This window comes from Hyla sarda, chromosome 10, assembly GCF_029499605.1.
Source record: "Hyla sarda isolate aHylSar1 chromosome 10, aHylSar1.hap1, whole genome shotgun sequence".
Classification (NCBI taxonomy): domain Eukaryota; kingdom Metazoa; phylum Chordata; class Amphibia; order Anura; family Hylidae; genus Hyla; species Hyla sarda.
In genome coordinates this window covers 42,438,382-42,454,204 of record NC_079198.1, presented here as the reverse complement: position 1 = coordinate 42,454,204, position 15,823 = coordinate 42,438,382, and the positions used below count along the sequence as shown (strand labels likewise).

Below are 15,823 nucleotides of genomic sequence, written 5' to 3'. Positions count from 1 at the left end.
TCAGAAACTTGTAAATAACTCATGAAAGAATAATGTTACGTTAAAACCAAGCACACCAGTGTTTTTCTTGTGACATTCCCAATAAGTTTGATGTGTCACATGACCCTCTTCCTATTGAAAAAACAAAAGTTGGATTCAAAATGGCCGACTTCAAAATGGCCGCCATGGTCACCACCCATCTTGAAAAGTTTCCCCCCTCACATATACTAATGTGCCACAAACAGGAAGTTAATATCACCAACCATTCCCATATTATTAAAGGGGTTATCCAGGCCAAAACCTTTTTTTATATATCAACTGGCTCTGGAAAGTTAAACAGATTTGTAAATTACTTTGATAAAAAAATCTTAATCCTTCCAATAGTTATTAGCTTCTCAAGTTGAGTTGTTGTTTTCTGTCTAACTGCTCTCTGATGACTCACGTCCCGGGAGCTGTGCAGTTCCTATGGGGATATTTTCCCATCATGCACAGCTCCCGGGACGTGACATCATCAATGAGCAGTTAGACAGAAAACTTCAGAAGCTAATAACTATTGGAAGGATTAAGATTTTTTAATATAAGTAATTTACAAATCTGTTTAACTTTCCGGAGCCAATTGATATATAAAAAAAGTTTTTGCCTGGAATACCCCTTTAAGGTGTATCCATATAAATGACCCACCCTTTACATTAGCATTGGATAGAGCTTCTGTCTTACCTCATCTGGAAACACCACAGTTCTCTGCATTGTCTCCTTTAGGCAGTCTGATCCATCAAGGCTGTAAACGGCTCCAGTAAGATACAGCTAGAGAATAAAGAATTATAAAATGAGTCTAAATATAAGTAAAATTGGAAATACAATTTTCATTTTAACCCCATTTACTGTTTTTCCTTAAAACCTGGAGTTAAAAAAAAGATTTCAAATTAAATTTTACGTAATGGACCTGACAAGAGAGTCAAGTTGTGGAAAGGAAAAAACAAACAAACCCTGGTTTAAAAAAATGAACAGACGTTATATAAGTGGATATGTATTTGACCCCTTTTCAATGAATCTCTAAATAAGAGCCAATACAACCAAATAAGCAAAATTAGATAACCCCTTAAAGGGGTACTCCGGTGGAAAACTTTTTTTTTTTTTTTTTTTTAAATGAACTGGTGCCAGAAAGTTAAACAGATTTGTAAATTACAGTAAAAAGAAAAAGCGGAGCATTCACCAGACCTTGAATGCAGGTAGATTTTATTGACCGATACGATCAAAGGCACATCAGGGGGGGAAGGTGGTACAGACAGGGGAGTGTAACTTGGAGACGCGGGGGTATCCCGAGAGGATACCCCCGCATCTCTAAGTTACACTCCCCTGTCTGTAGCACCTTCCCCCCCCTGATGTGCCTTTGATCGAATAGGTCACTAAAATTTACCTACATTCAAGGTCTTGCGAGTGCTCCGCTTTTTCTTTTTACTGGAATTTTACATTGTCTATCAACGTAGCAGCACCTGTATGTACCTCCAGCAGTTGCAGGGGAGAAGCAATTAAGGGTCCTAGCCTTTCCCGTCCTTTTCATACACAGAGAGTGGTGCCGAGCTCCCTTCGATACAGGGATTTGTAAATTACTTCTATAAAAAAATCTTAATCCTTTTAGTACTTTGTAGCAGTTGTATGCTACAGAGGAAATTCTTTACTTTTTGAATTTATTTTTTGTGTTGTCCACAGTGCTCTCTGCTGACACCTCTGTCTGTGTTAGGAACTGTCCAGAGTAGCATAGGTTTGCTATGGGGATTTTCTTCTGCACTGGACACTTCCTGATATGGGCATCGGGTGTCAGTAGAGAGCACTGTGGACAACACAAAAAAGAAATTGAAAAAATAAAGATTTTCCTCTGTAGCATACAGCTGCTAAAAAGTACTGAAAGGATTAAGATTTTTTAATAGAAGTAATTTACAAATCTAGCAAGTAAGAGAAGTCAGCTCCCACGACCCGTCCGCACGGCAAATCTCCAATGCAATGTAGAAAACAGCAAGTAGCCAGCGGTAAAAGAACTTCACTTTATTTCACGATCAGACATCAGTAAAAGCACTCAAACAGCAATCCATAAAAACAGGAACGCTGAAACATGCATGACGACGTTTCTGGTCTTGCGAGCTTTATCAAATGCAATGAACTGGTGGTATGGGATGAAATATATGGGATCCAGACAGGTGTAGGTAATAGGGACTGCTGATGGTGGAGGAGGAGTAAAACTTCCAAACCTCCAACCAAAATATACACCAGTTAACCCCCAAGAAACCTCCTGAAGGGACCCATATCCCATGATCCACTTACAATAGATTAAGTTGCAAAATATAAAGAATCTAAACAAAGAAAAAACTGAACACAAGAAAAAATGCAGGAGGACATAAATGAATGAGATAAGCAGAGGTGTGAATAGGTACCCAAAAACAAAACTGAACACAGTCAGTAGATGTCAATAGTGGAGGATAAGATCGGTTTTGAGATTTAACCCTTGCGGGAAGGATGTATGCAATAGGTAAATCCAATATACTTCTCTTGAACGAAGGTTTTTTTCCTGATCCCCTCCTCTATCAGGTACACTGACAGTTTCTATGCCCTGAAAACGGAAATTGCTCACGTCACCGGAATGGATCTCTTTAAAATGTTTGGATACTGTAGATATGTTCATATTCACTGTGGGCCCCTCTCAAATGTTCTTAAACTCTTTTTTAATAGATCTGATAGTTCTGCCTATGTATGATAATTTACACGTGTCACACCATATGTGGTAAACTCCAAATGTGGTCTGGCAATTGATAAACTGTTTAATTTTTAACTTTTTGACATCTTTGCCAGTGACTTCATTGGATTTAACAGCATATTTGCATGTGACACAGCGGGCCAAGCCGCACTTGAAAAAAAACCGCACATAGACAACCACCTACCATGTGAATTGGGACCTTTACGTAAAGGCAGAACACTAGGAGATAACAAGTTCCCCAAACTCTGTTCTCGCCGGGTAGAAAAATTACAACCATACTGAAGGAATTTGCCAAGAGATGGATTTTGTTGTAAAACAGGTAGATGTTTAGATATGATTTGTGAACATATCTGCAGTATCCAAACATTTTTAAGAGATCCATTCCGGTGACGTGAGCAATTTCCGTTTTCAGGGCATAGAAACTGTCAGTGTACCTGATAGAGGAGGGGATCAGGAAAAAATCCTTCGTTCAAGAGAAGTATATTTGATTTACCTATTGCATACATCCTTCCCGCAAGGGTTAAATCTCAAAACCGATCTTATCCTCCACTATTAACATCTACTGACTGTGTTCAGTTTTGTTTTTGGGTACCTATTCACACCTCTGGTTATCTCATTCATTTATGTCCACCTGCATTTTTTCTTGTGTTCAGTTTTTTCTTTGTTTAGATTCATTGTATTTTACAACTTAATCTATTGTAAGTGGATCATGGGATATGGGTCCCTTCAGGAGGTTTCTTGGGGGTTAACTGGTGTATATTTTGGTTGGAGGTTTGGAAGTTTTACTCCTCCTCCACCATCAGCAGTCCCTATTAACTACACCTGCCTGGATCCCATATATTTCATATCATACCACCAGTTCATTGCATTTGATAAAGGTCGCAAGACCAGAAATGTCGTCATGCATGTTTCAGCGTTCCTGTTTTTATGGACTGCCGTTTGAGTGGTTTTACTGATGTCTGATCGTGAAATAAAGTGAAGTTCTTTTACCGCTGGCTACTTGCTGTTTTCTAATTTACAAATCTGTAACTTTCTGGCACCAGTTCAATATAAAAAAAAAAAGTTTTCCACAGGATTACCCCTTTAACCCCTTAATGCCGCAGGATGTAAAGTAGGTCCTGGTGAGCTAGTACTTAACGCACCAGGACGTACATTTACGTCCTAAGCATAACTGCGAGCATCGGAGCGATGCCTGGAACATGCGCGGCAGGTCCCGGCTGCTGATCGCACCCAGGGACCCGCCGATAATGGCAGACATCCGCGATCCCGCGGATGTCCGCCATTAACGCCTCAGATGCCGTGATCAATACATCAATACACCAAGGCAGATCAGAGCAGAAGATGCCGGGAATGCAGTGGAGGCAGGTGAGGGGACCTCAGTCTGCCGTGCTGGATGATCAGATCACCGCGGCAGCACTGCGGGTGATCTGATCATCCATTTTAGTGACCGCAATGCTGCCGCGGTGATCCGATCATCCAGCATGGCAGACTGAGGTCCCCTCACCTGCCTCCACTGCATTTCCGGCATCTTCTGCTCTGATCTCCCTTCCCGCAGACCAGAGCAGAAGATGACTGATAATACTGATCAGTGCTATGTCCTATACATAGCACTGAACAGTATTAGCAATCGAATGATTGCTATAAATAGTCCCCTATGGGGACTATTAAAGTGTAAAAATAAAAAGTAAAAAAAAAATTTGAAAACACCCCCTCCCCCAATAAAAACTTGAATTGTCCCATTTTCCCTATTTCAACCCCAAAAAGTGAATATTTTTATATACATATTTGTTATCGCCGCGTGCGTAAATATCTGAACTATTAAAATAAAATGCTAATGATACCGTACGGTGAACGGCGTGAACGTAAAAAAAAAAAAAATAGTCCAAAATAGCTGCTTTTTTATAACATTTTATGGCAAAAAAATTTATAAAAATGGATTACAAGTTTTATAGAAGCAAATATGGTATCAATAAAAAGTACAGATCACGGCGCAAAAAATTATCCCTCATACCACCGCTTATACGGAAAAATTAAAAAGTTATAGGTCTTCAAAATAGGGGGATTTTAAACGTACTAATTTGGTTAAAAAGTTTGCGTTTTTATTTTAAGCACAACAGTAATAGAAAAGTACGTTATCATTTTAATCGTATTGAACCAAAGAATAAAAAAGACGTAATTTTTACCGTAAATTGTAAGCGTGAAAATGAAACCTTCCAAAATTAGCAAAATTGAGGTTTTCTTTTTAATTTCCCCACAAATAGTACACTTTGCAGTCACATTTGCCATTTTACCAAAATATCCACGGCGAAGCGGGAAAAAAAGTTAATTGTGTGACAAAACTGAAGAAAAAATTTCATTTTGTAAATTTTGGGTGCTTTTATTCTGTAGGTTCATATGGTTAAAAGGATACCCTACTTATAGAGGTTTGACTTTGTCATACTTCTAAAAAAAAAATCATAACTACATGCAGGAAAATTTATGTTTAAAATTGTATTATTCTGACCCCTATAACATTTTTATTTTTCCGCATACAGGCCGGCATGAGGGCAAGTTTTTTGCACCGTGATCTGAAGTTTGTATGGTTATTATTTTTATATTGATCGTACTTTTTGATCACTTTTTATTCATTTTTTCATGATATAAAAAGTGCCAAAATACGCTTTTTTTGACATTTTTTTGCGTGTACACCATTGACCGTGCGGTTTAATTAACAATATATTTTTATAGTTTGGACATTTCCGCACGCGGCGATACTACATATGTTTATTTTTATTAACACAGTTTTTTTTTTTTTTAAATGGGAAAAGGGGGGTGATTCTTCCTTTTATTTGGGAAGGGGTTAAAGGGGTACTCCGGTGGAAAACTTTTTTTTTGTAATGTACAAATCTGTTTAACTTTCTGGCACCAGTTGATTTAAAAAAAAAAAAGTTTGCCACCGGAGTACCCCTTTAAATGATCTTTATTAACTTTTTTTTTGCAGTGTTATAGCTCCCCCTAGTGGCTATAGCACTGCATATACCAATCTCATACACAGATCATTGCCGTGCATTGCATTGATTTCAGGCTTGGAGCAATCAATCGCCGATTGATTGCGACGGATGCAGGTAAGGGGACCTCCGCTCATGTTCTAGCTGATCGGGACATCGCGATTTCACCACGATGGTCCCGATCAGCCTGACTGAGCTGCCCGGAAGAGTTTACTTTCATTTTAGACTCGGCGATCAACGTTGAACACCGCGTCTAAAGGGTTAATAGCCCATGGGACAACGATCAGTGCCGCACGCTATTAGCCCAGGGTCCCGGCTGTCATTAGCCTCCGGGACCGACCCGGTATGACGCGGGGTCACGGTTTCACTGCGATGGTCCCAATCAGCTCCGCTGAGCTGCCGGGACACTAACTTTCGGTTTAGACGCTTCGATCAAAAGGGTTCAAGCTGGGCATTGGCCCGATCGGCAGTGCCCGGTATTAACTCTGGGTCCTGGCTGCTGATAGCAGTCGGGACCCACAGGGTTTGAAGCGTGCTCAGCTGGTAACGGGACGAGGGCGTACAGGTATTCCCTTGGTCCTTAAGTACCAAGACAAAACAAGGTCCCCCAAAAAGTTAAGTATGTTTAAGATTGCCCACTTATTACTTTCTCATTTTTCCGTATACATAGCTAATTTTTTGCGCTGTGATCTGTAGTTTTTATTGGTACCACGTCTGAATATGTGACTTTTTAATCGCTTTTTATTCTTATTATTTATAGCAATCAATTGATTGCTAATATTGTTTAGTGCTGTGCATAGGCATAGGACTGATCAGTAATATCGTCGATCATCTTCTCTGGTCTACTCAAAGGCAAACCAGAGAAGAAAACCCAGGGAAAATGGCCGGAGCAGGTGAGGGGACCCCCGTCCCCCATCTTGGATGATCAGATCAGCGCGGGCCATCAGATCATCCATTAGAACACATTACATTAAATTACCACTGACGCAGATGTCATGATCTGTATTGATCACGGCATCTGAGGGGTTAACGGCGGACCTCAGTGCGATCGCGGATGTTGGCCATTACCGGCGGGTCCCTGGCTGCTCTGGTGCCCACATCATGTAAAGGTCATAAATGTACGTCTTGGTGAGTTACGTAACAGGACGTACGTTTATTTCCTGTGTTGTTAACAGGGCTGTGGAGTTGGTAGATAATTGTTCCGACTCCAAATGCGCAATTTTTTGTACTTCCGACTCCTCTGTATTAATATGCGAATGTATTAAAGTTTAAGCTAACGATCGGAGTTTACAAGTTTTAGTTTTTCCAATGGTTTACAGCTTCAGTCTTGAACTATTGACCCTCCATTCCCTTCACTTATACAAGTGTCTCTAGTCCTGCGAAAAACATATTTACTTAATCCCTTATCAGTGAGAGGCTAGGTTACCCATGAATTCCCTGTAACAGCAGAACACAACACTATGGAAAGTATAAGTATTGCCGCTCCTAATTGTGTGTTGTGTGCCATATAGTGAAGCACATGAAAAGCATGCTTCTTCACGATCATTTAACGTGTTCGTTTTGCGGTTACGTGAGGCACTGCATGCACTGGTCTTTATTTTTACAGTAGAGAAGTCATTAATTATAACTTTTTGTGAATTGGGACATTTAAACTTGATTTTTTTTCCCATTAAAATCTAAATTTAGTAGGTGCATTGTTTGCCGACTCCAACTTCAGGTACCCAAAATTTCGTCCGACTCCACAGCAATGGTTGTTAAGGGGTTAAATACGGTTCAACAAAGTGTCACTTGTTGACAGTATAAATACACCTATTAAGAAACACCCCTGTGTTTGCAAACCCACAAAGCAAGAAACATGAAGACTAAGCTGCATCCCAACAGGTCAGAGACAAAATTGTCTACAGGAACTGGAAAACTAGCCAGACATGAGAGATAGAAGCTGGAAAATACATGACAATTCTTGAGGAAAACTCATTTCAGTCCGCCAGAGATCTGAGACTGCAACAGAGGTTAACCTTTCTGCAGGACAATGGGGGACATTTATCAAGCTTATTACACTGCATTTTGGTGCAAATTTGTTGCAGATTTGTCACACTTGCACAAAAAGTGTGCAACTTTTTGCTAAAGTGATTTTGAATAAACAGAGTTATGCATTTTCACTTTGCAGTGGTCAGAGATTTATGACATGCAACTTCGTCGCATAGCCCTTAAAGGGAATGTGTCATAATTTATTATTGAAATATTTGTTTTAATAAATGGATGTATATGTACATATTTATGTGTAGCAAAGTGCACTGTAATTATATTTATTATTAATAGTTTTTACTGGGATTACCATGTCTAAAACATCTCTGTACTGCAACACTGCACAACACAGGGAGAGATGCTTTATGGCAGACACAGGGGGATAACATACGTGGACAGTCTGCTTCAGTTACAAGCTGAGACCCTACTAGCAGTACTGAGCAGCTGCAGCTTACTGTTACTAACATAGAATGTGTGGGCAGATGAGAACCATTTGCCCCATCTATTCTGCCCAATAATCTGAATCCTATCAATAGTCCCTGGCCCTATTTTATATGCAGGATAGCCTTATGCTCTTATCCCATGCATGTTTAAACTCCTTCACTGTATTTGCAGCAACCACTTCTGCAGGAAGGCTATTCCATGCATCCACTACTCTCTCAGTAAAGTAACACTTCCTGATATTACTTTTAAACCTTTGCCCCTCTAATTTAAAACTATGTCCTCTTGTGGTAGTTTTTCTTCTTTTAAATATGCTCTCCTCCTTTACAGTGTTGATTCCCTTTATGTATTTAAACGTCTCTATCATATCTCCTCTGTCTCTTCTTTCTTCCAAGCTATACATGTTAAAGGGGTACTCCGGTGCTTAGACATCTTATCCCCTATCCAAAGGATAGGGGATAAGATGCCTGACCGCGGGAGTCCCGCCGCTGGGGACCCCCGTAATCTTGCACGCGGCACCCAGTTTGTAATCAGTCCCCAGAGCGTGTACGCTCCGAGTCGGATTACGGGCGACCACAGTGCGTACGGCGTGTGACGTCACATCAGCGCCCCGTGTGACGTCACGCTCCGCCCCTCAATGCAAGCCTATGGGAGGGGGCGTGATAGCTGTCACGCAACCTCCCGTAGGCATGCATTGAGGGGCGGAGCGTGACGTCACACGGTGGCGCAGGCGTGACGTCACACGCCGCCCGCCCTGTGGTCGCCCGTAATCAGACCCGGAGCGAACACACTCCGGGGACTGATTACAAACGGAGTGCCGCGTGCAAGATCACGGGGGTCCCCAGCGGCGGGACCCCCGCGATCAGGCATCTTATTCCCTATCGAAAGGAATAAGATGTCTAAGCACCGGAGTACTCCTTTAAGTTCTTTTAACCTTTCCTGGTAAGTTTTATCCTGGAATCCAAGTACTAGTTTAGTAGCTCTTCTCGGAACTCTCTCTAGATGATCTATATCCTTTTGGAGATACGGCCTCCAGTACTGCACACAATACTCCAAATGAGGCCTCACCAGTGATCTGTACAGCGGCATGAGCACCTCTCTCTTTCTACTGCTTATACCTCTCCCTATACATCCAAGCATTCTGCTAGTGTTTCCTGCTGCTCTATTACACTGTCTTCCTACCTTTAAAAAGAGTAGCTCCAAACATTTTTTTTTTTCCTTCTGTCCCTTTTTTTTATAACTTACAAATTTGTCATCTTCAGCTCTTCTTGTGTTGTCCTTTCCCGGAATCAGACTTCCCCAGCTGGAGCGACGTCACTGACGCCTGCTGGGCGCCGACTTCCGCCCTCACTTCATCTATGCTGCGCTCCTATTGGAACCGCGCATAGATGATCAGCGAATCACAAGGCAGGCTGCTCCAGGGTCTCCCCCTCCTGGTTTAGCAGTGCATGTGCTACCCAGGGAGGAGGAGTATAGGAGTAGCCTGCAGAGACCGAGATTTCGCATATAATGATTGGTATTTTTTCATAAAAAATCATAATATAGAAAACTCCCACCTAACGTGGCCCTATATGCCCAATTATACTTTATAAAAAACTGTAGGCACACTGTTTTATAAACATTGATCACTAATCATCAGGGTGCCTACAGCTGTTGCTAAACTACAACTCCAAGCATGCCCATTCTGACCATTCTTCTAGTTTTCCTAAATCCTTTTCCATGTGGCGTATCCCTCCAGGAACATCAACCCTGTTACATATCTTTGTGCCATCAGCAAAAAGATACACCGTACCATCAAGACCTTTTGCAATATCACTAATGAAGATATTAAACAAAATTGGTCCCAGTACAGATCCCTGAGGTACCCTACTGGTAACAAGCCCTTGCTCCGAATATTCTCCATTGACTGCAACCCTCTGTTGTCTGTCATTCAGCCACTGTCTAATCCACTCAACAATATGGGAGTCCAAGCTCAATGACTGCAGTTTATTGATAAATCCTTCTATATGGGACAGTGTCAAAAGCCTTACTAAAATCTAGATATGCGATGTCTACTGCCCCTCCGCCATCTATTATTTTTTGTCTCCCAGTCAAAAAAGTCAGTAAGATTTGTTTGAGATGTTCTCCCTGAAGTAAACCTATGTTGTTTTTCATCTTGCAATCCAAGGGATTTTAGATGTTCGACAATAATATCCTTTAGTAGTGTTTCCATTAATTTCACCACTATTGATGTCAGACTTACTGGCCTATAGTTGCTTGATTCCTCCCTACTACCTTTCATGTGAATGGGCACAACATTTGCTAATTTCCAATCTTCCGGGACGGCTCCTGTTACCAGTGATTGGTTAAATAAATCTGTTAATCGTTTTGCTAGCTCACCACTAAGCTCTTAATAATTTTGGGTGTATCCCATCAGGCCCCTATGACTTATTTGTCTTCACTATAGACAGAAAACGTAGAACCTCTTCCTCTGTAAAGATACATGCATCAAATGATTCATTAGTCTTCCTCCCTAATGGAGGTCCTTTTCCTTCTGTAAAAACTGAACAGAAGTATTCATTAAGGCAGTCGGCTAGCCCTTTATTCTCTTCTACATACCTTCCTTCCTTTGTTTTTAAATTTAGTTATTCCTTGTTCATTTATATTTCTAAAGAATGTCTTATCCCCTTTTTTCACAGACTGAGCTAGTTTTTTTTTCTGCCTGCACTTTAGAAGTTATTATAAATTGCTTGTCCTATTTCTGCCTAGTCTTGTAGATTTTACTATCTTTATTGCTCTGGGTTGTTTTAGAATTACTAAATGCTAGCTTTTTGTTTTTTATGATTTTGGCCACTTCTGCTGAGTACCACAGTGGTCTGGGTTGATGGGGGAAGTGATCGCTATGATCTTGGAGCCTGGAGAGGAGGGGGCAAAGCAAGAGTGAGGCCAGAGATTTTTCCCTTCTCCCCCTCCTTTCCCTTTTATCTGCCAATATGAGAGCGCCCAGGGGAGATAAGACTGAGGAGCTCTGCAGATCTGCAGACACAGTGACAGGGATTGATGTGAGTAGTAAAACATTTCACTGTCACTGGTGTCTTGCTGTATGGGGAGGGGCTCTGTGTTTACTGAGCTGCTAAAACTCCCAGTAGCATAATTCTCATCCTCTTTGATCCACAAAAGCTGCAGGATCATGAGTTACAAAATGGCTGAGACCATGCGGGCTAGTGAATACAATATATTCACACAGACCGCAGATATTTAACTAGCTGTATCCCCGGAGACCAAATGCATTCATAAACACCCCACAGACCAACCTATTTAGGAATTTTGGAAGAGTTATATCCTAGTATCCAATGCACAAATCCACACTACACACCCAAATACTGGCAGAAATAAAGATGTTTACTACACAATTGAAAACTAAACACACTAACTAAAAGAGAGAAAAGATAGCTAGAAACTTAAATCTGCAGTGTAAGTACACATATACAACAAATATAGTAGAAAACCCTATCTGTTGGCTATTTGAGTGGATTTTCCTTAAAAGATATATATATATATATATATATATATATATATATATATATATATATATATATTAACACAAAAGAATATAACTGAGAATACTTCGCTTCGGGACTGTTATGGACACTGAAATTATGTGTTTTTACATCCATTGTTTCCCATGTAGTATACATTACCCGGCCCCATCGGTCTTAGCTTAGTTTCATCACTGCTAGTTTGCTAAACATAGAGTATGTACTATTGTATTAATGCTTGTATGTATGTCTTATTTGGTTAAGCTAATTAATGTTTTTATTAAATCTTATTAACTTTGCTGGTTACCGAGTTAATTTGGTGGTATACACTGCTGGTACAAGACATTTCTGCCAAAATACCTTGTACAATTATTTCATAGTTGTACAAAACTTAATCAGTGTTTCTGGGTGTTTTACAAACATATTTAGGACCTATAAATTTAGCCTGAACTTCGTGCTTCCATTTTCATATAGTTGGTGCCAATTTGACTCCAACAAAGAGAGCACATGGTCGGGGGAGGGGAATGTTTGTCTTTCTCTAATTCTAAAATCACAATTGGTGTAGCATGCAGGATTTTCCACAATAAGTGGAGCGGCAGACAGGATTATCACCCTAGAACCGCAACAGCACCCATAGAGACACCAATGTTGGTTGGCTTCCCCTGGTAGCGGGGAACCATAAGCCAGCCTCAGATGATGTGGGAAATGCGCTCCCATGGATGTTGAGGAGACCTGTGAGCATGCAGGGACACCCACCCAGCAACACCCACACACCACGACATATAGCAGGGTACCAGAACTGCAACCAAGGATGCGGCAGACGTCCCAACCTCTACAGATGGTGTAGAGGGTCCATTGTACATCGGTCAACTCTCACTCACAGTGGAGTACCGGAATAGCAGCTGCGGCAGATGTCTCAACCTTCATGGATGATGTAGAGGGTCCATTGTACATCGATCAACTCTCACTCACAGTGGAGTACCGGAATAGCAGCTACGGCAGATGTCTCAACCTCCATGGATGACGTAGAGGTTCCATTGTACATCGGTCAACTCCCACTCAAAGTGGAGTATCAGAATAGCCGCTGTGGTAGATGTCCAGTGGGGTACTGGAATAGCTGCTGTGGCAGATGTCTCCACCTCCATGGATGATGTAGAGGGTCCATTGCACATCGGTCAACTCTCACACACAGTGGCGAACCGGAATAGCTGCTGCAGATGACATGTCCTCCATGGGCGTTGGAGAGGGCCACATCACAGGGAACCATCCACAAAGCAGCTGCAGAGTCGATTGTCCACACAGGGGCAGCCCCTCGGTGACCTCATGCAGGAGGCGTGGCACCGGGATAGTGGCAGACTCATTAGGGGTTGCCGGAGGTGAAGGGAACAGGCAGACAGCTGCCAGGGCTAATATTACCCCCGAGAGAGGATAAGGGCGCTGATCACTGTCCCCACTGAACCTCCGGAAAAAATGTAAACCACAGCAAAAATGGCCAATGGGATCAAGGGAAAGCAGCCATAAAATCTGAACAAGGTTACTCAGGAACTGGAGCTAGAAGCATTTAGGTCTGCAGCTTATGTGCGCATAATGGTACAATGCACAAGGGCATGTGGCACAATATTCAGAGCACAACCAAGCATTCCAACCTGTGGGATGCACTGAACCTGCAGAAACTGCCCTATCAGTCTCCCGCATAAGGTGATGGAAGCAGGCTTAGGAATCGGCCCCTGTTCTCCAAAATCCGTTTACTATAAGGTTTATAGTTTACTACTGGGATGTATCCCATGAGAAACTGAGAAGAACCGATACTACACTTGATCCTACACAAGCCCGAGAAGCAAGCTTAGGAGAGTACTCTACTAATAAAAACTCCCACAGACTGCCCTACACATAGGGGTAACCATAGGAATACAGTAAGGCTGCAGTAACAACTTTTGGCCACTAAAGCTATTGGTCTGACACTAACCCACATTGGATAGATCCCTCCGAGACTGTTAGAACACAAAAAATTATGGTATGGTGTGGTATATGGGGTACAAAGATAGTGGGACCATTCTTCATCAATGGAAACCTCAAGGCCACTGGATATGTTTTTCTTGTGAAATTCCCAATAAGTTTGAAGTGTCACATGACCCTCTTCCTATTGAAAAAACAAAAGTTGGATTCAAAATGGCCGCTATGGTCACCACCCATCTTGAAAAGTTTCCCCCCTCACATATACTAATGTGCCACAAACAGGAAATTAATATCACCAACCATTCCCATTTTATTAAGGTGTATCCATATAAATGGCCCGTCCTGTATAATAAAAGCACCAAAGAATCGGTTATTGAGACAAATAGATAAGGTGGCAAATCAGTGAGGTTATTATTTTGGGGGACTCTATTCCTATGTAAACTGGGAAACAGATTTTTGTCTTTAGCCAAGATAATTATCTTTCCCAAATGGTATGGAACCCAACTAGAGGAGGCTCCCTACTGAAGTTGTGCAAGCATAAGACTTGACAGAGTAACGAACATGTAGGTAGGGGGCACCTAGGTAATAGTGACATTTTATCTTGCTCTTCAATAGGGTGTTCTTTCAAGGAGCCACATAAACACAACTTCAGATAGGCAGTTTGAGAATCCCTTAACATTCTCAAAAACAGCAGAACATACACTAAGGGCTCTTTCACAAAGCGGAATGTCCACCTGAAAAAAAAAAAAAAAAAATCAGTAAGCACTAAGACCACTCAGAAATGCCTAAGTTGGCAATGCTTTTTCAAGCTTATTTCACAGAAAGAATAAACGGGTTTATTCTTTCTGCAGAGACTGGAGTTTTCATTTCTGCATCAGAAATTCTGCCGTTTGCAAGCTGGAGCAGAATCCAATTGAAAACAATGGGAGTCTTCTGCAACAGAATTTCCAATCAGAATTTTTCTGCAAGATTCTGCTCAGAACTTCCGCCGTGTGAATGGGACCTAAGTGGGAGATTTTTAACCCCTTAAAGGGGTACTCAGGCCCTAGATATCTTATCTCCCATCCAAAAGGATAGGTGATAAGATGTCTGATCGCAGGGGTCCCGCCGCTGGGGACCCCTGTGATCTCTTCTAAGTCCTCTCGCTGTCATCACTGCTCGGAGCAAACTCGCTCTTAACAATAACGGGCGATACAGGGGCCGGAGCATTGTGACGTCACAGCTCCGGCCCCTTGTGATGTCACGGCCCACCCCCTTAATGAAAGTCTATGAGAGGGGGTGTGACTGCCACCACGCCCCCTCCCATAGACTTGTATTGAGGGGGTGGACCGTGACGTCACGAGGGGGCAGATCGTGACATCACGAGGGGGCGGAGCCATGACATCACGATGCTCTGGCCCTTGTGTTGCCCATCATTACGCACAGAGTGAGTTCCTTTGGATAGGGGATAAGATGTCTAGGGGTGGATTACCCCTTTAATCTCTTCAGGATGCAGGGTGTATGCATACGCCCTACATCCTCAGTCCTTAAGGACGTAGGGCGTATGGGTACGCCCGTGAGAATTCCGGTCCCCACCGCTAGCCGGTCGAGTACCGGACCGACTGCTGATATCTATCAGCAGGCATCCCGTGCATAAACCCAGGGGGGTCCTGAGACCCCCATGTCGCGATCACCGGAAATAGATGGTCAATTCAGACCAGCGAATTTCGGCGGATCTGGGTCATACCGGTGTCCGGTGACCCGGAAAATCAGGGGATCGGGGGTGGTACCCCTCCTATCCCTGCTATTGGTCTTCAAGAAGCGACGACCAATAGCAGATTGGGGGCGGGGGGTTAAAGTTCAGTTCCCCCGTTCTACCCACCGAAGGTAATCCAGGCAAAACGGGGGAAATGTAGTGTGACAGTCAGCGGCGGCGGTGGAGGTCCCTTACCTGATCGGTGGCGGCAGGCAGCGATGACGTGCGGCTCCCTAGTGAAGACTACGGAAGCTGGTGAGTAGTTGCCTAGCAACATCTGGGGGGTGGGGGCTAAAGTTTGGAGACCACTATAGAATGGTCTCTAAACTGTAGCCCTCCAGATGTTGCAAAACTACAACTCCCAGCGTGCTGACACAGCCATTTGGGCATGATGGAATTAGTAGTTTTGCAAGATCTAGAGGGCTACAGTTTG

The 15,823-nt window shown here is 42.5% G+C and overlaps 1 protein-coding gene across 2 annotated transcripts in view; it reads right to left on the bottom strand.

Moving 5' to 3' along the window:
- Positions 1–15,823, bottom strand: part of HMBS (hydroxymethylbilane synthase) — an 87,568-nt gene that overhangs the window by 3,825 nt on the left and 67,920 nt on the right. For both annotated transcript variants that reach the window (XM_056544597.1, XM_056544596.1), the window contains exon 13: positions 697–783. In XM_056544597.1, the coding sequence (XP_056400572.1) occupies positions 697–783 (87 nt within the window). The remainder of the gene's footprint in view (positions 1–696; positions 784–15,823) is intronic.